At 38.6% G+C, this 27,909-nt stretch overlaps 1 protein-coding gene across 1 annotated transcript in view; it reads right to left on the bottom strand.

Moving 5' to 3' along the window:
- The window catches only part of LOC142148180 (phospholipid-transporting ATPase IK-like), a 460,892-nt gene that overhangs the window by 129,854 nt on the left and 303,129 nt on the right, over positions 1-27,909 (bottom strand). Inside the window, exon 18 of the mRNA XM_075204771.1 lies at positions 19,383-19,547. Coding sequence (XP_075060872.1) covers positions 19,383-19,547 — 165 coding nt within the window. The remainder of the gene's footprint in view (positions 1-19,382; positions 19,548-27,909) is intronic.

The raw sequence follows: 27,909 nt of genomic DNA, 5'->3' as shown, positions 1-27,909 counted from the left end.
GCCTTCTTTGTAAAGCTATCACATTCCATTTACTTATATTTTAATATGGAAGGCATACTTGCCAACATTTGAAAACATTATGATGCTGGGTAACTCAATCTGTACCAGTTATGTACTGAAATCTTTATGCAGATCAATGACACTACAGCCCCAACCGAGATTATTTGCACTTCCACAGACAAATTTTCCTAATCTGGGTCTCTATATCGACAGTCAGCAGATAGCAATCATTGGGTATGTTGGGTGTATGCAGTATTAATAAATATTTTAATTGAAACAGAAGACAATCTCTAAGAAGTAATTTATTGTGACTTGTTTAAATTAGGTATAAATGTATTTTTTGCTCAGTGATACACATTCACTACAGACATATATCTGTGCAATGATTTTCTCTGCAAAACCAACTGAGCAATTATGCAGCTTCACGATCTGTCTGCAAAATTACTACCCCCTGCCAGAACTTCAACTTCTAGCATACATTGATGTGCCCATCCTAGAGCTAATCAATGCAGCTTAATACTTTATGCTGCCATTACCAAAAAGAAATCTTATCGAGGTAGAAGACATTGTATGGATGTTGGCGGGACAATACAATGCATACTTCTCTCAGTATAAACCCCTTGTATTCAGATTCAGAGTTGATAGACATTGGTTTGTATGTGTGATTACCTGCACTTAAGCTGAGTAAACACTATATAAAAATACTTCAAATGTGATTTCTGTAAAGATTTTACCACAATTGAAAGTCCCGATGATCATGCAGATCCATGCGTACACCCATACAATTTACCTTCAGATCAGTGCTCTTCATCTCTCATAACCATCTGCTGAAAAGATTGTGACACTGTATACTCTACGGATGTTTAGCAACGCTGCTGGTCATGAGCGCATACACACTTCCACATTTGCCCAACATCGTTCCATTGTTGGTAATGATTTTTAGGAGGTTTATAAAACCAAATCAACAGATGCGATGTGCTTTGCTATGATAAAACTTTATGCTTTATTATGGCATATCTGTGTATTCACAGTGGTGCCCTGTCCCTCATCAACACATAACGTGCAAAGTGGACAGACATACCAACCATTAAACTATGCACTGTAAGTAAAAAACTAGATGACACTTTTAATATCAGTAAGAAAAATAGAGATACTTAAAAAACAGACCTATCTTTTGAATCTACAGTACTACAGAAATATCACAATCAACCCCCTTACTGATAATACCTGAGCCCCCTTCTACTTTCAGTCCAAATTTGGACTCAGCATAATAATGTGCAAGTAACTTTTTTTTTTTTTTCTTTATTTAAACAGTTTTTAAAAAACGGTCAATAAAAAAATAATTGTTTCAATGTTTGACAGCTTTGGCAATCTGGGACATTTATGAATACTGGTGCAAGGGGAAAAGGTGCTGTAACTGCACTGCATCCAAACATCTGAATAGTTGCTATAGATAATATAAGAGAAAATTAACACAACTATAAAAAGTATAATTGGGAGTTATAGAAATAATATTATAATATATTACAATAGTGGTTATTTTGAAAACATGCACATTAGTTAAAACAAACACACAAAAAAAGACAGTAGAAATGTTCCACATTTATAAATGACTTTAGTAATACTGTTACTGTATAAATATCCACCAATATGCACCTTACATTGGCCTATTGTAGGAAAAGTATATGAACTGCATAAGATTTATAGTCACATGTACTATTAACTTTTAACAATATAGCGCTGAATTTTGCACACATCCAATGTCCACAATCGCATTTTCTTAGTTTACTAGCTTACCTGTGCCGGCGACGCTCAGCTCACCTCCGTGATGCAGGAGACATCTGTCTGGGTGAAGCTGAACTAAGTCATGAGAGAGTCTCATTAGGCCACGGAATTCACTGTAAGGCCTATGGCCAATCTGCCCCTGGACCTGAACGAAGTCAAAAGTGTTAAAAGTATCTCCCTTGCTGCAACTTAACCTGCTACTGGCCTTAGCTACAACCTTCCCCCCTACAGGCTAATCATAACTATCCTCATCCTAAGCTTAACGTCACCTGTATACTAACCCTAGCTTCTTCACTACAGCCTTACCCTAACCTACTCCTACCTCCTCATAGCCTAACCCTAATCTTTCCACTACAGCTTAACTCTAACCTACTTTTACCACCTCATAGTCCAACCCCAAACACCTCCTAACAGTTTATCCCTAACCTCCTCCTACCTCATCACAACCTAACTTTAACCTATTCCTACCTCCTCTTAGCCTAACCCTATGCTCTTACCTACTGAAAGCTCCCCCATGGCACCAGTAATTTCCACCCGACTTTAAATGAATCTGCAGCCTAACTCCAACCTAGTCTAATCCAAGTGTGAGTTGTGGTTCTAAGGCCTGCAGGATCTGCACTGCGGTTTCCTCTTTGACTCTTATTATGTCCACATCAGAGCTAGTCTTCTGTCTTCTCTAAGTTTGGAAGTCGCTTTCCCCTCACTTTTCCGCATTTTATTATATTACTAACTTACCCGCACCGGCTCCGCAGGAGACATCTGTCTGGGTGGAGCTGAAGTAAGTCACATGGGATCCTCTGCAGCCCCCTCTCTATGACAGGCATCCTTCTTATTTGCTGCCAGGACAGTGTCACTGGAGTCCGCCCCTTCAGGACAACCTGGATGGGAGAAGAGCTACCATTCCCCAACCGCCCATCACCATCCTACGTGTCGCCGGGAGAATTTTTTTTTAAAAAAAGCACCAAAACACAAAAATACGTGAGACTGTTCAGATGATCTCATTTGCCATCGGCCTACCTGGAAAATTCCCGGTAAGGCCTATGGCCAATCCGCCCATGGTTTTATGAACTATCAATCTAAATATGTTATATATTTGAAAGACTGTAACTGTGGAGCCCAATATGTTGGTAGAACAACGGGAACATTAAACATTAGATGCCTCGAACATAGAAGAAATATTCTTAAAGGGAACGGCACACATAGCCTAGCTAGGCACTTTGTGCAGAAACATATTAAGTCCTTAGAAGGTCTACATATTACGGCAATTGAATAAATTAAACTGACAGAAAGAGGAAATAGATTTGCCTCTCTTTGCATAAGGGAGTTTTTTTTGGATCTTTGAGATGGTTTCTATTTATCCTAATGGTTTAAATGATTGTGTGAACTTAAACATGTTTTAAATAAATATTTTTTCTTTTTTAGTCTGTCCATTGTTTTATGAGTTTGTCCACACTTGATCTTTCAGAACAAATAAGTGTTTAAAGTAAGGAGAAATTGAAAAATAATAATAAGAAATATAAAAATTATTAGAGATGCTCACTGACCCCCGTGTTTTGGTTTTGGTTTTGGATCTGGATTACCGTCCTGTTTTGGTTTTGGTTTTGGTTTTGCCAAACCGCCATTGCTTGTTTTGGTTTTGGATTTGGTCTTGCTTGGTTTGGTTTTGCTATTTTGTTCAAAAATCAATGTTTTTGGTCATTAAAGAACCAAATTTAGTGCTCCACCTGTTTTTTGGATAAGTAATGTAGTTGTAAAGCTAATAAATTATCAAAAAAACAGTTTAATTCTTGGTAGGCCTTCATTAATTCTACACACAAACCAGATTGTCTTCCTCTCCTTCTATGTATATTGGCAATGCAGCCATCGTCTTTGGATGTATATTACACCCTACACTTATAGTTAAATATGTAAACAAATAGACAAAGGCAGTTTGGTTTCTGTCTCTCTAGGCCCCCCTCCAATTGTAGAAAATACTCAAAAATTCAGCCATTATAGACTGTACAATATTAATAGCAATGGACAAAGGCAGTTTGGTTTCTGCCTCTATAGGTCCCCCTCCACTTGTATAAAATACCAAAAAATTCAGCTGTTATAGACTGTACAATATTAATTGAAATGGACAAAGGCAGTTTGGTTTCTGTCTCTATAGGCCCCCCTCCACTTGTCGAAAATACCCAAAAATTCAGCCGTTATAGACTGTACAATATAAATTGAAATGTAGAAAGTCAGTTTGGTTTCTGTCTCTCTAAGCCCCCTCCACTTGTATAAAATACCAAAAAATTCAGTCGTTATAGACTGTACAATATTAAGAGAAATGGACAAAACCAGTTTGGGGTCACTCTGTGTATGACACCCTACCCTTAAGGAGAAATTGCCCAAACAGGAACCTTACAAGATGGTACTTGATATGGAAATGCCCCAAGTCCCTTTGCTCTTTGGGGGTAGATTGCACCCTACACTTAAATAGAAAGTTTTAAAAAGATGTTATTGTCATCATCTTCAGCTTCATCCTCACCCTCATCAGTGTGTATGTCATCATCACAGACAATCAATTCATCGCTGCTTGAATCCGCCATTAGAGAACAGTCAGTGCTTGGATGTCTTGGATAGTGAAGGCCTTCCTTGTGGAAGATGTAGTTCATTTTTATAAACATAATTTTCTCAACATTTTTGGGAAGTAACCTTCTACAACGATCACTGACTAAGTTCCCTGAAGTGCTGAACATTCGTTCAGGGTACACACTGGAGGGTGGGCAGCTTAAGTATTGCAAAGCAAGTTTGTACATGGGTTTCCAAATGGCCTGTTTTTTTTTCCCAGTAAGGAAAGGGACTGTCTGACATTTCCATATCAATTACCTCTTGAAAATAATCCTCCACTATCATTTGCATGTTAATACTCATATTGGATGGAGTTATGGGCAAGGTCACACATTTTTTGAAAAATCCTTCAAACCAGCCCAGATGTCAAACTGTTCTGGTCTGCCCTCTGTGTCTTCCCTGCTTCTTTTTTGAAAATTCAATTTTTTACAAGCAGCAGCTGCTTGAGAAACTGAAGGAGGACACGTCGTCAAGCCAAGATCCAGTTCAGTGGACAACTTGCTGAACAATAGCTCCTTACAAAAGTTCACATCTCGTTCATTTTGAAGCAAAGACTCAATGTAGGTCTTAAACCTTGGATCAAGCACAGTGGCCAAAACGTACTGATCCGAGTTCAAGATCTTTATAACTCGAGGATCATTGTGAAGCGAATTAAGTACTTGATCGACAAGGCCAACATACTTTGCGGAATTGCTTGCTTTCATCTCCTCCTTCAGTTTCTCAAGCTGCTTTTCCAATAGTCTCAAATTAGCAGAATCTGCACTCACTTCACACGTCACAACTTCAAATGGTTTCAGCACCTTGCACAGCAATGAAGGATTCCCCACTGTGCAAGAGTGAAATATATCCCCCCTCCTTTCCCAATGTCATGGCTTGTGCAATACGCTTGGATGGCTTTGCGCTGTTCCTCCATCCTCTGAAGCATGTACAAGGTGGAATTCCACCTAGTTACCACCTCTTGATTAAGTTGGTGGCAGGGCAAGTTAAACTGTTCTTGGAGCTGCTGCAATCTCCTACATGCTGTGGCAGAATGCCTTAAATGGCCTGAAATTTTACGGTCCACCGAAAGCATCTCCTGCATGTTGGTGACAGGAAGGTCCTAGCTGATGATGGAGTGCTTGTAATTTTTTTGGAAGACCTTTTCAGCTTTTCCCAACACTTTGCCATGAACTCTCGTCAAATGGTGTAACATAGACGAGGTTCCAAGATGGTTAAGGTCTCTCCCTCGACTGACTGTGGCTTGACATTCACTACAAATGGCTATACAATTGTTGTCTGGATTGAGGTAGAAATAATTCCACATTCCATTAGAAGTGGATTTTTTTGTTTTATGGCCAGGCATGACAATGGCCTTTTTTTTGTCACGTGCCGGAACTGCTGCCACTGGTGCAGGACTTACACAAACAAACTCATCCTCATCAACATCCTCATTAGCGCCCTCGTCGCCTACACAAATCTCCCCCTCATCCTCTTCTAATTCTAAGGTGGCATCCTCAATTTGTGTATCACCGGCTACACGCTGGCTGTTCAGGCACACATCAGCAAAACTGCTGAAAAGGCCCTTCTTTATGGGTACACTAACAGAATGCTCACGATTAGACATACCACTGTTGGATGGACTTTCCACAGGGATTGTTGTAATTTCTGATTCAGAGCATACATTATCCTCTAATGCCTTACTGTTTTCTTGCAGCTCGGCTTTGACGCGTAACAGTAGTTGTGCACCACTTTTAGACTCCAAATTACTTGTCTTGCTTGGTGACGAGAGACCGTACAAGAAGAAGGCTCGGTAACATTTTTGGATCTGCCACTAATAGAGGAAGGTGAAGGCCTCATTCTTTCTTTGTCACTACATGTGTAGAATGGCATGTTGGCAATTTCTTTTTTATCAGCACTTAACTTTTCCTCAGTTACACTTTTTTTTCGCTTCAACACGGTAAAAAAAAATTTGGTGTGTGTTTTTTTCCCTGATTTAAAAAGACTATGTACTTTGACATCGCCTTTCCCAGATGACGTACTGGGAATACTACCATCAGGACTGGTGACAGAACCAGGTTGCTGATTCCGCTCATTTGTGGACTGCTTTGAATCCATTTTAATGAGGCCAAAAGCACTTGTAGTGGCAAAATTGTATTAGCTAGATACTGATGACAAATATGACTTTTGACAGCCAGAAAAAATACTGTAAAACACTGGGGAATATGGGACACCCCAAAAGCACTTGTAGTGCTAAATATTGTTTTAGATACTGCTGACAAATATGACTTTTGACAGCCAGAAAAATTACTGTAAAACACTGGGGAATAAGGGAGACCCCAAAAGCACCTGTAGTGCAAAATATTGTTTTAGTTACTGATGACAAATATGACTTTTGACAGCAGAAAAATTACTGCAAAGCAATGGGGAATAAGGGACACCCCAAAAGCACTTGAAGTGCCATAAATTGAAAAAATCCCTCCTCTATCCTCCTCCTCTTACTGTTTTAACAATTGGTATTAATATTAGAATTGTATAGAATAGAAACAATAATGTGTCCAATTATTGCTCTGTCCCTGCGCTGATATAGCTAGTGACCTAACCATGCTCTCTCCCTCTGTCAAATGGCGATGGACTGCTGTGGAGGCTGGTATTTATGCTTTTCAAATCTCGCGAGAACCGAGCTCAGAAATACGAATACGTCATAATGACGTTTTGCCTCGATTTCGATTCCGAATGGGCGGGAGAGTACCGAGCCTGCTCGGCTCGCTACTCGGATAGGCGAAATTCGGATGGATTCGGATCTCGTGGAACCGAGCCCGCCCATCTCTAGTAATTATTATATTATTATTATTATATGAAAAAGAGGCCATTAAAGATCTTTTAATTAGATATTTCAATTTCAGTTAGTGATCTTATCAAGCCACTGTTAAACTTATCAAGTTTCTGTTAATGAGTCAGGGGGTGTATTTACTAAACTGCAGGTTTGAAAAAGTGGAGATGTTGCTTATAGCAACCAATCAGATTCTAGCTGTCATATATTTAGCATATTCTACAAAATGACAGGTAGAATCTGATTGGTTGATATAGGCAACATCTCCACTTTCTCAAACACGCAGTTTAGTAAATATACCCCCTGAATCATTAACAGAAACTTGATAAGTTTAACAGTGGCTTGATAAGATCACTATCTGCTTTGTATATTAAAGGTTATAAGTTTGAATCCTATATAAAAAGTTATTTTAATGTTTGTTAATTTTTGATTAACAAGATGTTTTAACTATATGTATCTACAAGTTAACCCATGCATGATACTCATGCATTCTAGTCAAATCAAGCTACTTAAGGTGTTAAAAACTCCACACTGTCACCCCCGGCAACCACCAACCACTCCCAACTGTCACTTCTCCTTCAAGAAATATATAGGTCAGTGTATAACTCTGCCCAGCAGGTGGCGCTGCAGTTTGGTTTTTTTTTTTCCACATATGCCACTAGGCATTTATATAGTAGATAATATGGCCTATTATGTTAATTTTAACCCTCTATGATGAACAAAAAGCATTATCATTCTGAAAAGTAAAATTATGTATTGCATTAGCCTATGGATGGATAAGCAAATATCATAGTCATGAAAATTTTATATGATTTACTTATATGATTACTAAAAAAATATTTTTATTGAAAACAGAAAAAGAAGATCCAGCATGCCCCAGAAGAGATGCAAGGGAAGCAGTACCTGAGAAGAGAAAAGCCAAATCTGGAGGTAATATTAAAAACTAAAATGCCAAAAATGTATTTAACTGTTATTAGTAGTAAAGAAAATCAAAGTTAATTATGTTTTTATTTTTGCTTGACTTTCATTTACAAAATAGTTAGTAGGTAAAGATGTCTTTGTCTAATATCTGTTTTATATTTATTTTAGATTTGGATTCTTCTCAAGGACAGAAGGGCCAGAGGAGTAAAGAAGGAGAAGCTATGATCTAAACCGTTCAAGAATATATACACATTATACACATTAGTCATTTATGTATTAGCCAACTAACATAGTTTACGGTCAAATTTAAGTCGGACAACGATTCAATTTTTTAAGAAATGCAATAGTATTCACATATATATTTTTCTTAAGTTTTTTTCAAAAATAAGTACAATGTTTAAAAAAAACCAAATACTTCTGGCCACTGTTAGCCTAACATATATTTGTGCATTTTTTTTTCCGTGTAAAACAACTGCTTTTCAAAAGATAAAGGAAAATCCACACAACAATGAGTACAGCCTCCTTTTACATAGTTCACCTAACATGTATTAGCACAATTTTTGTTTTCATAAATCAACAGTTATTAAACATTCAAATTTGTTAATCAACACAACAATACCACAAAAAACTCCTGGCCACCATAATAAACTTTTTGTAACCCAATTGGTCTAAATGTGACCTATTAATAATCTGTAAAATAGTGAAACATATATTTGCTCCCAATATACGATTCGGAATATCGATATACAGATAATATTTATAATGCATTTGATGCCCTATATATGTGTCAATAAAGATACATAAGTGATTAGCATCAAAAATTGGTTGTGGTTTAAAATACTATAAAAATATAATAATAAACCCACTGGTGGAAAGATCACAGAGTTGGACACACACACACACACACATATATATATATATATATATATATATATATATATATATTGTAACAAAAGTAGGCATTTAGCTGGCAATATGAAGAGAAAGCAGGGAAGTAGAGTAAAACATTGGCACAGTTATGTACCTAGGTGGAGATTAAACCAGGTAAAAACATATGTGTAGTTTAAAATTGGTTTACTTACATGATTTAAAAGCTGCTTCCTCTCAGCAAACAGACAGGGTGGGTCTGATAGTCTAAACAGAGCCAGGGATGGGTGTTTCCTTTTAAAAAGAAGATGGGTGTGTCACCTGTCCATCAAGCTAGGCCTGTGGGAGGAGTGTCAGGTATAAAACCCTGCTTGTTTCATTGTTCAGGGAGATCAACACTGGGCTAGCTGGCTGATCTGGACAGAGAGCTGGACTATGTATAGTTAGCGTTGAGGGTCTCCATAATTGCTGTGCAAGTATACGGTGTCAAAACATTATTAGAATCCGGACAATAAAGAACCATAAAAAGGAAGAAGTTGTACGCGTGTGCTTCTGCAGTAGCGGGCTCTTGCCACAAGATATATATATATATATATATATATATATATATATATATCGCGCTGTAGATGTATATGTATGATTTCCATAGATAACACTATGCAAAAGGTACGTTTGTGTAGACCTCTTATTTGTATTGTAATCAATCTTATATTAATATCTTGGTTCATAAAATTTGTTCCAGTGATGGAAAGGTTCTTTGAATATTTTGAATCTTGGTCGGTTTAAATGTATAAAATGTATAATTCAGTGGAAGTAGCTGAAACATCTTCAAATACTGGTAAAAATTTGAAGTACTTGTTGTTAAGGATAAGATATGCCCCAAAACATGTGCAAAGTTTATTTCAATAATGATTTTTTATTACAGAACAAGATAAGCGTTCAACAAAGTCATCGGTTCGTGCAAAAAGTGGTGAACCGAGTAAGAAAGATATTGTATACTTTCCAATACATAACAATGAAAATCCTCCCTCCCTCCCTCTCTCTCTCTCTCTCTCTCTCGTAAATTAGGTGTTGTACATCAATTTTTAAATAATTGTAATAATATGTACCTTTTTTTTCAAACAATTAACAGCTCACAAGAAAAGTAGAGTGACTGAGGAAGACGTGTCGGTGCATGTTGTAGATGTCCATCAAGGTAATTGTTTCAGTTACGCTTGCATTGTTTTGGGTGCTGTTAACATGCAATATTTCTTAACAACTCTGTCCATTATATTTCAGAAAAGAACATATATATATTGATAATGATATGTAAATAATCTCTTTCTACCTTATTATTACTTACAGAAGACCGACATGTTGAAGAAATGCCAGCAGAATGGAGAACATCAAAAACATATATATATATTATATATCCACTGACCAAAAATATATATATAGATTTTAATTTTTTTGTTTGCTTTAGAATCCATTCCTCAAGAACGTGTTGTAACACCGCTCACCACGTTTCAGTTGCCTGATGCCATGGAAGAAGTAGCATCTGTTGTCTCTGAAACGGTGAATATAAAATTAATTATTCAAATGGTCTAATAAATACATGTGACAGTAAATTTTATCATTTTAAACTGTCTTTAGAGAAGCAATTGACCATGATAGTGATTTATTTCCTCCTGAAAATTCAGTCCACGAAAATGCTGCAACAAGATTTGAGATGCTCCAAGAAACCTTCACCAACCTTCAAGGTCCATCTCAAGCAAATGTACCCTCCACAGACACCAGTCTTCCAACACAAGCGGTGCATGGTCTACCAGAAGAAAGCACTTGGTCTAATTCCATCGCAAACTTTGCTAGACAGATGGAAGGAAGGCAGGAAACATCTCAGCGAAAAATGGAAGACCGAGTCCAGAGAATTGATGATTCAGTAGACCATTTGACGTCTGTTGTGGAAGAGGTACAAAGCTCCCGTAATGCCACCAATTCATTATTGGAGCAAATGGTCTCAGTCCAAGAGGATATTGCCGCATCTCTGCGCTTGAACACCACCATTCAAGCGCAAATGGCACTGTCAATGGAGCAGAATACAACACTCCATTATCAGATGAATCAGTCCATGGCACAGATGAATGTTCAACAACAGCAATAAACAGTGAATTTGCAAATCATGTCAATGCATCTTCAAATCATTTTCAAAGAGCTGAGGGTCCGGCGAGACCAGGGGAATGCTTCACTCTCTTTACCCGATTGGAATCTTTCTGGACTGGTTACCCCCACACCACAGCAGAGGACTTCGATGCAAATGAACACACCCGTGCTGGAATTAAGAAGACCTGAGGGAACAAGAAGCAAATTGCTGGAAGAAGAAGCCGAGGAGGAAACCATCAACCCAGTGTCAGAAGAGGAAGAAGGCTGTTCATGAAGAAAGTAATATTAAATAAACTGTATCTAGAATTTTTTTGTTTCTGGTTAGATGAATATATATATTTGTCCTTTCTTAAGTATTATTAAGTATTATTAATTTGACCTTTCTAAAGTAAAATTATATTATTGATAGATTTAAACATTTATTTGCCATTGTGACAAATGTTTAAACATTGTTTATGTATTCAATGCTCGTGTTAATGTATCCTCTTAATTTTTTTTTTTTTTTTACATTGAGTTCAGCTGAACAAGATATATCACTGACCAGACCCATGATGGACAGAAAGACAGAAGATACCATCAACTCCTTGAAATCATACATCATTAATGCAAAGGTATTTTGGCTTAAAGTTATATCTGTCTTTAGCTATCTATATCTATATATCGCTATATATAGATATATGATATTGATTTATTAAATATTGTTAATCCTTTATGTCATAAGACAAGGGAACAGTGGAAAATGTCAAGAAATTCAGAACCACATCCTGAAAGAACGTACAGCCAAATTTACGCGCTGAGTTTGTTTCAGTTTATTCCTGGTTTTTATAGTTGTGTATTTTGCATGTATTATTTGCTTTATGTTCCCGTAATGGAAGGGGTATGATGTGACAAATTGACGATGATCTACAAATGATTTTCTTTGTGTCCGAGACTGATCCTTCCTTTTTTCCCCCAATTTTTTTTTAAAAAATAACCAAAAACAGTTCTCACATGCCTATTTTGCTTTTCAACTTGATCATTAATGGCAAAAATCTTGGAACACAGCATTGAAGACATGCAACGATTGAATGTAATAATTAGGTAACGTTTGATGTATTAGAAATAGGGGTGTGCACCGGGCACTTTTAGGGTTTTGGGTTTTGGGTTCTGATTAGCTTGAGGTTTTGGGTTCTGATTTGTTTTGCCAAAACACCTGACGAAAGGTTTTGGTTCTGATTTAGGGTTTTGGGTTCTGATTTATTTTTAAAAAAGCATAAAAAGCGCTAACATCCAGTTCTTTGTTTTTTTTTTTACACTCCTATGCTATTATTAACCTCAATAACATTCAATAACAATCATTTCCACTAATTTCCAGTCTATTCTGAACACCTCACACCTCACAATATTGTTTTTAGTCCAAAATGTTGCACCAAGGTAGCTTTCTGGACTGCGTAGTGGGGTGGCCCCGGTACCCAATTTGGTACCAGGGCCACAATACCTCCTCCAACTGGTCTGAATTCCACTGCACAGATGGCTGCTCCTCCATCCTCTGCAGCATATAGAGGGTGGAGTTCTAGCGTGTCAATACCTCTTGTTTTCGATCATGACAGTGCATTTTAATTATTTTTGGATTTGGCCCCAACATTGAATGTAGTTTAATATCTGATACGCATCTATCTGGACTGCGTAGTGGAGTGGCCCCGGTACCCAATTTGGTACCGGGGCCACAATACCTCCTCCAACTGGTCTGAATTCCACTGCACAGATGGCTGCTCCTCCATCCTCTAACTGGTCTGAATTCCATTGCACAGATGGCAGACACCGGATGCACGCCTAACACCAACATAGCTGTTAGGCCGCAGTTATTTTTGGGTACAGCAGCAACAGTGAATGTAGTTTGACTTTTAAATAGCAGTACCTATTATTTTTTTGGTACAGCAGCAACAGAGAACGTAGTTTGACTTTTAAATAGAAGTACCTAGTATTTTTTGGTACTGCAGCAACAGAGAACGTAGTTTGAATTTTAAATAGCAGTACCTAGTATTTTTGGGTACAGCAGCAACAGAGAACGTAGTTTGACTTTTAAATAGCAGTACCTAGTATTTTTGGGTACAGCAGCAACAGAGAACGTAGTTTGACTTTTAAATAGCAGTACCTAGTATTTTTGGGTACAGCAGCAACAGAGAACGTAGTTTGACTTTTAAATAGCAGTACCTATTATTTTTTGGTACTGCAGCAACAGAGAACGTAGTTTGACTTTTAAATAGCAGTACCTAGTATTTTTGGTTACAGCAGCAACAGAGAACATAGTTTGACTTTTAAATAGCGGTACCTAGTTTTTTTTGGTACAGCAGCAACAGTGAACTTAGTTTGACTTTGAAATAGCAGTACCTAGTATTTTTTGGTACAGCAGCAACAGTGAACGTAGTTTGACTTTGAAATATCAGTACCTAGTATTTTTTAACAAATTTATTTATATTTTTTTCAATTATTTTTGTATAGGTTTTTTATAAAAAAATTTTTAATTTTTTATAACTTTTGAATAATTTTGAAATAACAATGCCCTTAGCAGAACAGAGCACAGGACACAGGCAACACCACTGGACTCAGCAGGACAGAGCACAGGACACAGAACCACTGGATTCAGCAGGACAGAGCACAGGACAAAAGCACCACTGGACTCAGCAGGACAGAGCACTGGACAAAGCACCACTTGACTCAGCAGGACAGAGCACTGGACAAAGCACAAAGAACCACTAAACTGATCAGGAGCTCCCTAACTACAACCTCCCTCACGAGTGATCACAGCCAGAATGAAGATGGCGCCCACAAGGTGAGTATTTATGACATCCGAGTCTCGCGAGATCCGACGCGAGACTTGGATGTCATAGCCTCGGTTTGGCTCCGTTTGGCGCCCGGAAGTTCCCGAACAGTGCTCGGATCCCGTCAGATCCGCACTTTTCGTGTGGGCTCGGATTTGCGGAATCCGAGCCCGCTTATCCTTAATTAGAAATAGAGATATCCATACATATGTAATGCCACTACCAGATGTGAATGCATAATAGCTCATCACTTCTCAATTTAGTAAAAATACAAACGTTTAGTGAAACAACAATGTACATGTGGCTTTTGGTTAAAAAAAATAAAATAAAAGGTAACATATTAGATATTTTACGTAGCTAATATAGTTTTACCCCCAAAAAATAAAAAATTGAATTATATCAAACACAAAAGCTTAATGACCACTAAGTCCTCCATATGGTAATAATTACTGTAAATATACAAATAAAGTCACAGTAGAGCGCTCAAACAAAAGCCGCTCAAACAAAAGCTGCCTCAAGAGTGAGGTTGGATGTCACCACTTCATCACATACAAAGTATACAATAAACAAAAATATCACTCCAACAAGGCACTGATGGTACACACATAGAATTGACCGATCTATAATAAATGTAGTGTTAAATTCAAATGAAGAGAATGTCATTAGAATTCAGTCCAACATAATTTTCCAAGGATTTTTTCTTAGGGACAATTTCATTCCGCGTCCATATTCATACCATCGGATCATATAGAAAACAAAAAGGACATCGGAAATCCCATAGTGTATTATCCTTCAATAATATTTATTATAAGCATAAAAGGTTTTAGGAAAACATAAAAAGCAAAATACGGATACTGAAAAGGTAAGTAATGGCTGCTTACGAGAAAAGACTGTAGATCTCCGCATAAAATAAAGTCTTTAAACTGGAACACCTCCGGGAAGATGGATAATTTCCACATCAGATATGACAGCCAAGATAACAAATTCAGGTCCCCACCAATGCATTTCGACCCACCAGGGGTCTTTTTCAAGGTGTATGACCTGGCTGGATGGTAAGCGACAGAGCAATGACTCAAACACACGACAGTTCCTAGCACATCTAGGACACATTGGCACACAGCAGTGGCAATGGCAGAAAAGAAAAGTGGTGCAAGATGGAATTGCCCTTGGATCATGAAATCAGTTATTGTTTATTTGATCGCTCCACCCTTTCCTTCGAGAACTGCGTTAATTCTACAGCTAATACATGGACAGAGTGAAGCAGCCGGTTATTTACAAGGAGACCCTCAAAGGTGGGAAAGGGATCCCAGATATCCCCACCATGCTGCGCGTCTTCTTTTTCTGCAACTGCATCTGCAGAACTCTTATTGAAAAGAACATTTACTTTGCTGGGAAGTGCATGTCTTGCTTTTTCCTCCTGCCACTTTGGAGGACCCTAGGTTGGGACAAGTGGGACAGCTCTTCCCTTACAACTGTACTAAACCTTGCTTTTACCTGGATGTTGGACAATTTGTGAGGGAGCACCATTTGCAGGGACTTAAACCAGACTTTGGGAAGCCAAAAACTGTCCACAAGCTCATCAGAGCTAAAGACATTATGGAGTCTGTTCAAGGGTTCCCTGCTGCAACAACAAAACACGTGTGGGAGAATGTGGCCTCTAAGAGGCTGACTAATAGACACAAAGACATTGCATGGATGGCTATTCAGGGATGTCTGCCTCTCAGGACATTCATGCACTCCCGGAACCTGTGCCGATGTATCCACTGCCCCTTCTGCATCACCAGAAGGGAAACAGCACAGCATATTTTTTGGGACTGCCCCTCTGCACAGGCACTGTTGGATGCCTTGGAACATGAACATAAGGACAGTGTTCCCAGTGTTGCCATTCATACCATTCAGTATTTTATGGATTATTTCCTGGGACTCACATCATTGGGGCAATCCAGGAGGCCTGGAGCCTAATTAACTGCTTTAAGGATGCTATTTGGCTTGCCAGGAATCACCTCATCTTGAAAAGGGAGAAGATGTCCATCCAGGACTGTCGCAAGCTGATCCACAGCCTACTAAGAGAATTTAACAAGATGATTAATTTTCTGTCTCCCTCTTCTCCTTCTCCCCCTATGTGTCTGTTTATTCAATATAACACTGTTGAATTTGCCTGCAAATTCAGAAGACAAGCCTGGTTGCCTTCCTATTCATCAATGACTCTTCTATTTGGGTGTATATTAGACCCTACACTTATTAGTGCAAATTCAGAAAAAATGCCTGCAAGGACTGGTATATTAGTATTTCAGTAATGACAAAATTACCAACACAGCTCTTTTATTTGGGTGCATATTAGACCCTACACTTATTAGTGCAAATTCAGAAAAAAAGACTGCAAGGATTGGTATATTAGTATTTCAGCAATGACAAAATTACCAACGCAGCTCTTCTATTTGGGTGTATATTAGACCCTACACTTATTAGTGCAAATTCAGAAAAAAAAGCCTGCAAGGACTGGTATATTAGTATTTCAGCAATGGCAAAATTACCAACACAGCTCTTCGATTTGGGTGTATATTAGACCCTACACTTATTAGTGCAAATTCAGAAAAAAAGCCTGCAAGGACTGGTATATTAGTAGTTCAGCAACAACAAAATTGCCAACGCAGCTGTTCTATTTAGGTGTATATTAGACCCTACACTTATTAGTGCAAATTCAGAAAAAAAGACTGCAAGGACTGGTATATTAGTATTTCAGCAATGACAAATTCAGCAATGGACCTCTTGTCTTTGGGTGTATATAACACCATACACTTTTTATAAACTATACCTACTCTCTTTCTCAATCTATCCTACCCCTTCTGTATCCCTCTCTCAAATGGCGCTAGATTGCCGTGGAGCACGGTATTTATACATTCACAAACTCGCAAGATCCGTCATCCGACGACGAAGACGTTTGCCTCAATTTGGAATCCGAATTGGCGTGAATGTACCAAGCCGAGTTCGGGTGGGCTCAGTTTTCGTCGGACTGAGCCCGCCCATCTTTAGATATATGTAAACAATAGTAAAAATTTTAAAAAAACAAAACATAAACTTTATTTTGACATAAAAAAATCATTAAAGCAAGAAGGACACCAATAATAGGATCCCAGAATAATTACAATAGTGTTATTCTATCTATGGTATCCCTATAAATGTTAGAGGCAGCAGAGGTTTGTGGGTTAAACTAAATATGCAGATATGCACTCTCAGTGACTTAATTAGGTACACCTGTACATCTGCTCGATATCTACTTAGCCAATCACGTGCCAGCAACTCAATACATAAAAGCATACAAATATGTTCAAGAGGTTCAGTTGTTGTTCAGACCAAACACGAGAATGGGGAAGAAATGTTATCTAAGTACTTTGATTGTGAAATAATTTTTGGTGCCAGATGTTGTGGTTTAAATATCTCAGAAACTGAACAGTATTTCTGTGAGAAAAACGCCTTGTTAATGAGAGAGATCAGAAGATAATGGCCAGACTGATTCAAGCTGACAGGAAGATAACAGTATGCATTACAATAGTGGTATGCAGAAGAGCATTTCTGACTGTCGAACCTTGAAGTGGATGCCCTACTGTAGAGGAAGAACACACAGGGTTTCACTCCAGTCAGCTAACAGTTGGAAACTGTGGCTACAGTACAGTAGGCACAGGCTCAACAAAAAAGGACAGTTGAAAGATTGGAAAAATGTCACGTAGTCTGATTAATCTTGATTTCTACAGCAACATGCAGATAGAAGGGTAAGAATTTGGGGCAGACAACATGAATCTTTGGATCCATCCTGCCTTGTGTCAATTGTGCAGGCAAGTGATGGTGGTATGATGGTGTGGTGAATGTTCTCTGGGCACATATTAGGTCCCTTAATACCAATTGAGCATCATTTGAGCCACAGCCTACCAGAGTATTGTTGTTGACCATGATGCATCCATTTATGGACACTCTCGGTCCATCTTCTAGTGGCTACATCAAGCAGGATAATGTGCAATATCACAAAGTCCACATAATTCAAGATGGCTCCACAAACATGGCAATAAGTTCAGTGTACTCCAATGGCCTCCACAGTCACCAGACTTAATCCAGTAGAGCACATTTGGGATGTGGTGGAACGGGTAATTTGTGAATTGTGCAGCCAACGAATCTTCATGAACTGCATGATGCGATCATGGCAACATTCCTTAGAATCTCTGCGGAATGTCACAAAGAATTTAGGCTTTTATGGTGACAAAGGGTGGTCCTACTGGACACAGTGTGTGTGTATATTTAAGTAGCGGAAAAAATCCATAATCACGTGCTGTGAAGATGGGATGGTCTGGTAACTTCTTCATATGATTCATTTATGAGTCTAGATTCTTCTCCATATCTTCATAAATTGCATCTTATTCTACTTTATCTTTATAGTTAATACAAAATTAGTTTGTATTAATGTATAATTTTACAACCTCATATTCATGAATTAGTTATATTGATCATGTTATTTTTGATATATACTGTGAGTGTATATATATATATAGATATATATAGATATATATATACATATATATATATATATAATAATTTAATTTAAGTTGTGGGCTTCTGCATTTTTTTGTAAGTGTTCCTTACTGTCTTACTGTAGTGAAGGAACTGTGTGTCACTTGTAAATGCTAAAGTAAGGCAGGATTTAAGTCCACACTATAGATCCAGAACTGAATAAGTCCACTTTAACACCATCGAAAATTTAAACAAGCAAAATCAGGGCAAAAAACCCTTAACCCTATCTAACCATACCACACAAGATCTGCTCAAATTATACCTAGATTTGCAAAATATGAACCAATATCTCAGGTTTTCATTTTGCCACATACATACAAATATGCAGTATTAAGAACAAGACTGTCTTATTTTTGTATAGGGCATTTATATTACCACATAGCCGTGTCCATGCATAATATGGGCTTGGCCGTGTGCAGGCTTATCTGGTTTTGTTTCAAAATATTGCGTTGTGTTGTCTCAGCAGCTGTCCATCAGGTATTTTTAAGGTAATTTCGGTTTCCCTTGAAACCAGGTTACAGGCTTAAATGTTTTTATTAAAATATGAACTGATGCCTCATGTTTTGATACATAGACACACAAATAAGCAGCTTTTAAGCACAAGTATCAATAACAACTGTCTTTATGTTTTATATACATATAGGGCATTTATGTTTATATAATATATGTATTTCATATATATGTAAAATAATATATATTATATATATAAAATATATATTTATATTGCCACACAGTTGACATGTATAATATGGGATTAACCGAGTGCTGGCTTATTTTTTCCAAGATTTACAAAAACATGCTCACATTTATGTAAAGCCACTGCCACTTTCCAATCGTTCACATCAGTGGAGCTCATTCAAAACCTTTTAAAAATAATAGTATAAGCCCATATAAAGAGTTACCTGTAGATTCTTCTCCATATCTTCATAAATTTTCTCCAAGTGATCCTCATGATTCCTTTGTTTTACAGAAGCCTCGTGATAGCTTAACTCCCAGATCTTATAATCATATTCTTCCACTTCTTTATATGCCAAACAGAGTGTTCTAAGAGTTTCTTCAGTAAATTCCTATGCAAGATCAAAGAGATTAGAAAGGTAAGATAAAAAGCTGTCACACTCACATAAAAGAGAGTACATGCAAGTGGCATTCTATATAAAATAGATTAAATGGATTCATCTGGCATATTAATTTAAAAGGAAATCTGACCCATTACTTGTATATAGCTGTGAACAATCCTAGGTTCCCTGGGGCAGTTACAATATTTGGTTTGGTCTGCGAGAAAAAGGTAGTGGTAAAATCCAAAAACAGGAGTGGTTTGGATGGATCTGGGAGTGATTTGAGTAGATTAAGAACGAATGTATGAAGAATAGTTATCTTTTGTTGAAAGGCTTTTTATAACATAAAGCCCAAATGAGATGATTCTCTAAAAGTAACATCTGAATTCCTCTGCACCTTAAAATATGAGGGGATCATTTAAAATTGAAAAGCCTTTTATGCGCATAAAAATAAAACTTACTAGGTAGGGGAGTATAAAAGAGAAAAAAAACAACAACTTAGTATCCCCTTTATCATCATCATCGTCATTATCATCAAAATTTATTTATATAGTGCCAACAAATTCCATAGTGCTTTAGTAAGTAAAATATAATCTATAATATAACAACTGGTGCAGTGGATTAGGAAAAATAGAAAAGCAGTTTGCAACTGTTTTTCTAATGCTGTGGTCCTGTTGAGATTATGCTATCCCATTTTTTCAACCATAAAGGGCTCACCGTGTATGTTCCCATAAACTTCACAACAACCTTAAAATATAAACCTTTGCATGCAAATAAACACACAGAGACATGAAATAAGTTATTAAGAAATGGCAGAACTTTTATTATATGGATTTATATTAAACTAAACCTATGGTGGCGGAGAAAGAGCACTGCGGAACAGCTCTCAAGCTGATCACACTAGATCACTTTGGGGACTGGTGCAAACCGCCGTAAGTCCGCAAACCACGGGGAACAAATCCCTACATAACATGCGCTGAGTTGGCGTCAGAGTGACTGCCCCTTTCAAACTCACGCTGCCCTCCCTCACCGAGCTGGACAGGGACCCTCCTCACCGAAGGACCAAAAGGAGTTACTGGTGCCTCAAAGGGGGGCAGTGACCTACGACAACTACCTGTGCGCCCACTATTCAGCCGCTGAACGCAGTGCCTTCCTACCCCCACGTCAACACAAAAGTACTACTTGAGGAGTGGGTGGGTGGGATCTCGTGCTGCAAAGTGAGGCAGAGCAGGAAGTGCAGCCTACTATATTCAATCAGGGTCCCTCCCACGGAAGCAACCATTGGTCGGTCCACACCCTATGTTAACCCCTTAAGGTAAGTGTTAAGCTTATTACAAACCCTGTCGCCCTTTAAGTGCGTTCATCCTAAAAGCCTCACTTGTCATTAAGTAGTTACTAAACAAACATATCTGAGAAGCTTATCCTGACACCTCTTAGGCCACCACTATCGGGGGCATAACTAGAAATTGCTAGAGTCAGCTAGCACCATGCAGTATAGTAACAGTGCTCATCCTGGCACCCCTGGTGGATCCCAATAGTAATAATAGTAGTGAAATGTAGGAACCCTGTCTGTTGTCCCCTGCTAACATGGGTACAAGCTATTGTTTTGCTTATTGCTCTCTTCTTTTTATTTTTTTTAAAAATATTTTACACAAAAAATTAAAGTGATGCTGATGCATGTCATCATTATCAACTTCTTTCTTGCCCATTAAAACAGTTTAATCTAGGTGAATCTGTGAACCAGCTAGAATAGAGTAGAAGGCTTATCTGAGACAAATCTGTCGCTGTTCCTGTTTCACTTCAAATGCCACTTTATCCATTTTGGAGTTATACAGGTTGGAGTTAAGTAACCATATGGCAAAATATTTGTATTTTTTATCTTTAATATTCAGGTAATACAAAATATTTACACTTACAAACATAAAGAAGAAATGTGCTTATCTGTAGCATAGGTTACCTGTATGGGTAAACATGTACAGTCATGGCCAAAAGTTTTGAGAATGACACAAGTATTGGTTTTCACAAAGCTTGCTGCTTCAGTGTTTTTAGACCTTTTTGTCAGATATTGCTATGGTATACTGATGTAAAATTACAAGCATTTCATAAGTGTCAAAAGCTTTTATTGACAATTACATTAAGTTTATGCAAAGAGTCAATATTTGCAGTGTTGACCCTTCTTTTTGAAAACCTCTGCAATTCGCGCTGGCATGCCGTCAATTGAATTCTGGGCCACATACTGACTGATGGCTGCCCATTCATGCCTAATTAGTGCTTGGAGTTTGTCAGAATTTGTGGGTTTTTGTTTGTCCACCTACCTCTTGAGGATTGTCCACAAGTTCTCCATGGGATTAAGGTCTGGGGAGTTTCCTGAACATAAAATTTCAATGTTTCGATCCCCGAGCCACTTAGTTATCACTTTTGCCTTATGGCAATGTGCTCCATCATGCTGGAAAAAGCATTGTTCGTCACCAAACTGTTCTTGGATGGTCGAGAGAAGTTGCTCTTGGAGGATGTTTTGATACTATTCTTTATTCATGACTGTGGTCTTAGGCAAAATTGTGAGTGAGCCCACTCCCTTGGCTGAGAAGCAACCCCACACATGAATGGTCTCAGGATGCTTTACTGTTGACATGACAGAGGACTGATGGTAGCGCTCACCTTTCCTTTTCCGGAAAAGCGTTTTTTGACATACCCCAAACAATCTGAAAGGGGATTCATCAGAGAAAATTACTTTACCCCAGTCATCAGCAGTCCAATCCTTGTACATTTTGCAGAATATTAGTCTGTCCCCGATGTTTTTCTTGGAGAGAAGTGGCTTCTTTACTGGTCTTCTTGACACCAGGCCATTCTCCAAAAGTCTTCACCTCACTGTGCATGCAGATGCACTCACACCTGCCTGCTGCCATTCCTGAGCAAGCTCTGCACTGGTGGTACCCGATCCCGCAGCTGAATAAACTTGATCCTGATGCTTGTTGGACATACTTCGGCGCCCTGAAGCCTTCTTCACAACTATTGAACCTCTCTTCTTGAAGTTCTTGATGATCCGATAAATGGTTGATTTAGGTGCAATCTTACTAGCAGCAATATCCTTGATTGTGAAGCCCTTTTTGTGCAAAGCAATGATGACTGGACATGTTTTCTTGCAGGTAACCGTGGTTAACAGAGGAAGAACAATGATTTCAAGCACCACCCTCCTTTTAAAGCTTTGAGTCTGTTATTCTAACTTAATCAGCATGACAGAGTGATCTCCAGCCTTGAGTCAACACTCTCACCTGTGTTAACGAGAGAATCACTGACCTGATGTCAGCTCATCATTTTGTGGCAGGGCTGAAATGCAGTGGAAATGTTGTTTTTGGGACAAGGTTCATTGTCATGGCAAAGAGGGACTTTGAAATTAATTGCAATTCCTGTGATTACTCTTCATGACATTCTGGAGTATATGTAAATTGCCATCATAAAAACTGAGGCAGCAGACTTTGATTAAAATAATATTTATGTCATTCTGAAAACTTTTGGCCATGACTGTATGCATGCTATAACATGTGGCTGCAATCAGAAACAACTGTGAAAATGTATGTTATGTACAGTAGACAATAAGGATAGCCTAATGAATGTTTTTAAAAGGGAAAAAATAAAATAAATACAAAACATTTTTTACATTTCCATGTATAATCATAAATGGCTATATGATGGACATTAATATTAAAATATGAATTGATTAATATTTTTTTTCTGTGTTTTCTTTTGAGATGTTAAATTTCACATAGGTATTGTACGTATCCTGCAGTGTCTGGTCTAGTAGAGCAGAGAAAACCTACAACCGTAGTCAACACCACACGTATCTTTAGAAATCCATTAATTGTTGACTTTGGGAGTACAAAAAGCTGATTTATGTGTGGTTTATAACAAAGGCACGATGCGCTCAGTATGCATACCTTAATGACTGAGGCCCATAGAATTTATAACCACTTTTTAATTGCAATTCATCTGATCACTCTTCATGACATTCTGGAGTATAGGCAAATTGCCATCATAAAAACTGAGACAGCAGACTTTGTGAAAAACAATATTTGTGTTATTCTCAAAACTTTTGGCCATGACTGTACTTATGTTTAGCAGTTGGCTAAGACTCCATTAATCTGTCAGAAGTCTAGGATTCATTTTTTCCAACACAAACTTCAGAGGAAAAGAAAGCACTAGCTTCAGGAAGGAGGCATAGATAAGAAAACAAATATCATCATCATCATCATCAACATTTATTTATATAGCGCCAGCAGATTCCGTAGCGCTTTACAATTGGGGAATAAATATAAATAAAGTCACAACAGTTCCTCAACATGTTTTGTCTCACTTTTGGGGGTAGGGTTATAAAACCTTCTTAAAAGGAAAAGTAGAGGTTTTGCCTGTAGCAACCAATCAGATTCTCACTGTGATTTATCTAGCACATTCTAGAAAGTGAATGTGATTGGTTGCTATAGGCTACAAATCCACTTTTCCTTTTTAGAATTCTTGATAAATCTACTGCTTAGATTTCTACAGGAGGACTCAGATACTGTGATCATGTTGAGTATTTATATAGAATAAACATATGGGGAGACCAGTACCTACTATGACGCCCTGCGCATGCACTGAACATTCGGCATCTGAATGGGTTTAATAAGCCACACGCTAAGCTTAAGTTGACTTATCATACAAATGGGTGGGGTATGTATTTCAGAACACTAAAATCCTGACAAATTAAATATAGAATACCATAATTTAGATAAACAATACGTCCAACACTTCTTATAGCCGCCAGGTATAAATTGTGAGTGGAGAAAAGGGCGGCAACTGGTAATCTTGTCATTTCCAATGGTCAGAGTGAGATTGCCGGTTTGTCAGAGTATACAGGCTAATATTTAAGTAGACCTTCCCTGTTCACACATTTAATTTGTTATAGCTCCTTCAATGATTTTTTTCTGGATAACCCCTATTTCTGGAACGGTCAGCATAAATAGCCACCGGTGCATCACAGTCAGTTTCTAAGCAACAATTCCTTTTTAACTGATAAAATTGCAAGTAGGCGATATTCATTACCTCCACTTTAAGAGCAACCATGTGAGGAACTGGAAAACTGTTTGTGTCTATAGTTTTAATGTAGATTAATGTCACAACGTTGTTGTCAACTCCCATAGATACCAAATGAAGATATTTCATTCAAACTTTGTTGGTCTTAGACATGAACATAAGATTATATTCAAGAAATTAGTTTAGGAAATAAAATTCACCATTCCACATTAAGATGATAGATAGATAGATAGAAATATATATATATGGGGAAAAAAACTGTTGTTCCCAGCTGCTTATAAGTAAATTAACGAAGCAGGGCAAAAAATGTATTCCCATCGCCGTCCCACACATGTAGATAGAAACTGCACAAAAATTTTAAGTAGTTGTGTGTCAGAATAAACAAAATTAGATCACACATGAAACTTATATGGGCCTCTGCCAGTGTTGCATCTGAAAGTAACAATTCTTTGCAAGCACTGATGCCCTTCTGATAATGAATGGAACTAGAAAGGGATTGCACATTGATAGTGACCTAGATATAGTTTCCATGCCTCCTAGGCTGCAGACTGGGTTAAATTTTCCCTGGGCTCCTCTTTCAGCACATATACACACAGGTGTTCCACATGGGTCTAATTGGTATGTTGTTTGCTGTGATTTGTTTGTAGTGCTTGGGTGGAGGATAAAAACACTTTTTGTATTTGTAGGCAAGTCCACCGATGCCAGTTAGTGGCCGGCTAGTAGCAAGGGACCTGCTGTTTAGACAGACGTAGGGTTGTGAGAGAAATGTGATGCTTTTACTGGATATTTTACGCTGTAACTATCGCTGAAACTGTTTAAGCCATCCTGACACCTGCCAATAAACATTAAAATGGTTCAGCCAAGCTGTGTGAGACTACAGTGAATGCTGTGCTTTATCACATGAAGTGTGAGAAGTGGGATATGTAGGACAGCTAAAATACAGCCATTGACCCAGCCACCAGGCGCAAAGGTGGTGAGTGGATTATATGTGAATGCCACTGTTAGACATCAACCTGTTGTGATGATGTCAGGTGCAGTGCGGTAAAAAGCGCTTTGTTTTAAATGTTGTTGCTCTGAAAAGAAAGGGGAAAGCCAATAAACCTGTGTACTGGGTACTAATCAGCAGCTGTTTGGGTTGTAAAAGAAAGCAAAAGTTTTAAAAACCTGCCCGTCATTGTAGTGCCACATTTATTTTATGTTCAAAATTATTATTATTATTATTATTATTATTATTATTATTTTCTTGCTATTTGACAGTGTGGGTTTCTAAAGCACCTGTCAGCTTTGGAAAAAAAAAAGAAGTTTTAAAAACTGCTGGTAATTGTAGTGCCACACCTTGTGGGTCATTAAGTTGTGAATTGGGTGTGGTCCAGAAAGTTTTGTTATTTGCCTGTGAATGCTGAGAGAAGTTAGGTTCCACTTCCCAGCACAAACTGCTGTGAGAATAGAAGACATATTAAGAACCCTAGTGAATGTGGCAACATTACAGGAGGAAAATACCTATCTTCTCCGTGAGGAGCTCGCTCAGGGGAGATGAGACAGGGAGGCTCCAGCTACCCTCACACTGCAGAAATTAACTACTGATGATGACGTGGAGACATATCTGATAGCATTTGAGCGTGCCGCCACCCGAGCCAAATGGCCACCTGGGACTTGGTCCGAACACCTGGCTCCCTATCTTTCAGGAGAGGCACAGCGTACTTATATAGACCTGGACGAGGGCCAGGATGGCGACTATCAGCGTCTGAAAACCGCTATCTTGGCGAGGGTTGGAGTCACCACAGCGGGGAGGCCCAACTATATCATGACTGAAGACTCGCCAAAGATTCATCGGTTCAAGCTCAGCTTGCTGAACTTGGTAGAACACTAAAGAAGTGGTTGTAGCCAGAAAAGAATACTTTGGGCAGAATGAACAAAATTCTGGCCATTGACCATAATATCCAGGGTATGGACTGAAGGCTTCAAAAGTGGACACTGAAGGTCGGACCCTTGGTCATATGTGAAGGTGGCTGCTGTAGTGGACAGATACAGCCCTTTGCAACATATGCCCAAACCTCCATTTCCTGCTCCAAAGTTTGTGCTTTGGCCAAAATCTGGCATATGGAACGATGGACCGGGTGTTGGTGAGGAGAGATTGCTCGATAAAAAGGCAGCCAAACCTGCATTATGTTCAATCTGCTTTGATTGCAAAGAGTGTGGACATTTGAGGGCACAGTGCCCAACATTAGTAGAACCCATGGATTGTTCATTAGCGCACACACAACCAACCTACGCGAGCTGCTGTACAATGAGATATTTAAAGTTACCGGGAAATCCTGCTTGTTCCACGTGACTATGTTTGTGAATTACCATCTAGTGCTGGTACTGGTAGATTCGGGTAGTGAACTGTTCTTGGTTTCCAGCTCCTTATTACTAGAGAAACTGACTCAGAAATTGCTCAAAGTGAAGGTAATCGGTGTCCAGGGGATGGCCGAGCAATATGACAGGACCCTTTTGCCTGTTACTCAGTAGTAGCTGCAGTTGTCCCCAAATTGCCATACTCTTTAATCCTGGGCAGAGACTTTCCGCTGTTCAAGCAGATACTCCTGGAGCAATTCCAGCAATTGAAGCACCGGCTGAAAGTCCAGCCTTGACGGAGGAGCTTGAGGGAACAGAAAAGGGAAAATGCCATGATCTGCCACGAAACCTGAACCAGAAAGTTTGGGAAAATACTCTTCCTAAGAGGTTAGAGCAAGGACAAAGGAGAACTGCATAAGTACTTACGCAGAATCGGTTCCTGCCATCATTTGTTGGCGACACCTTGGGTGAAGCGGCCACGCCTCCCAATGAGGACTGGGCAGGATTGTCTAATTTGTGTCCATTAAGAGACTTTGGCCGAGACCAACTTGGAGATGGTACCTTAGCTAATGTCTATAAAAATGTAGTTGAGATCAATGGGGAAGAGAAGGCTGACAAGCCTGAAGAATATATTGCCTATTATATGATAAAGAATGATCTGTTGTATAGAGTTGCTAATGTACATGGTAGAACTGTAGAACAATTGTTAGTACCACAAATCCATGCACCACTTGTTCTCAAAGCTGCACATACACATCTGCGTGGAGGACACTTGGAGGAAGAAAAGACACAGGAGCGTATATTGCTCAGGTTCTATTGGCCGGGAGTGTACGAGGCAATAAAAAGGTTTTGCCGGATATGTCCAGTATGTCAGAGAACATGTCTGAAGCCAGACTACCGGGCCCCACTTGTTCCCATCCTTGTGGTGCAGCCCCCTTTGAGCGTACTGGTATCGATTTGGTAGGCACTT

The sequence above is a fragment of the Mixophyes fleayi genome, chromosome 1 (genome assembly GCF_038048845.1).
Source record: "Mixophyes fleayi isolate aMixFle1 chromosome 1, aMixFle1.hap1, whole genome shotgun sequence".
NCBI lineage: Eukaryota > Metazoa > Chordata > Amphibia > Anura > Limnodynastidae > Mixophyes > Mixophyes fleayi.
The sequence above is the reverse complement of the archived record's forward strand: the minus strand, read 5'-3'. Positions and strand labels throughout refer to the sequence as shown.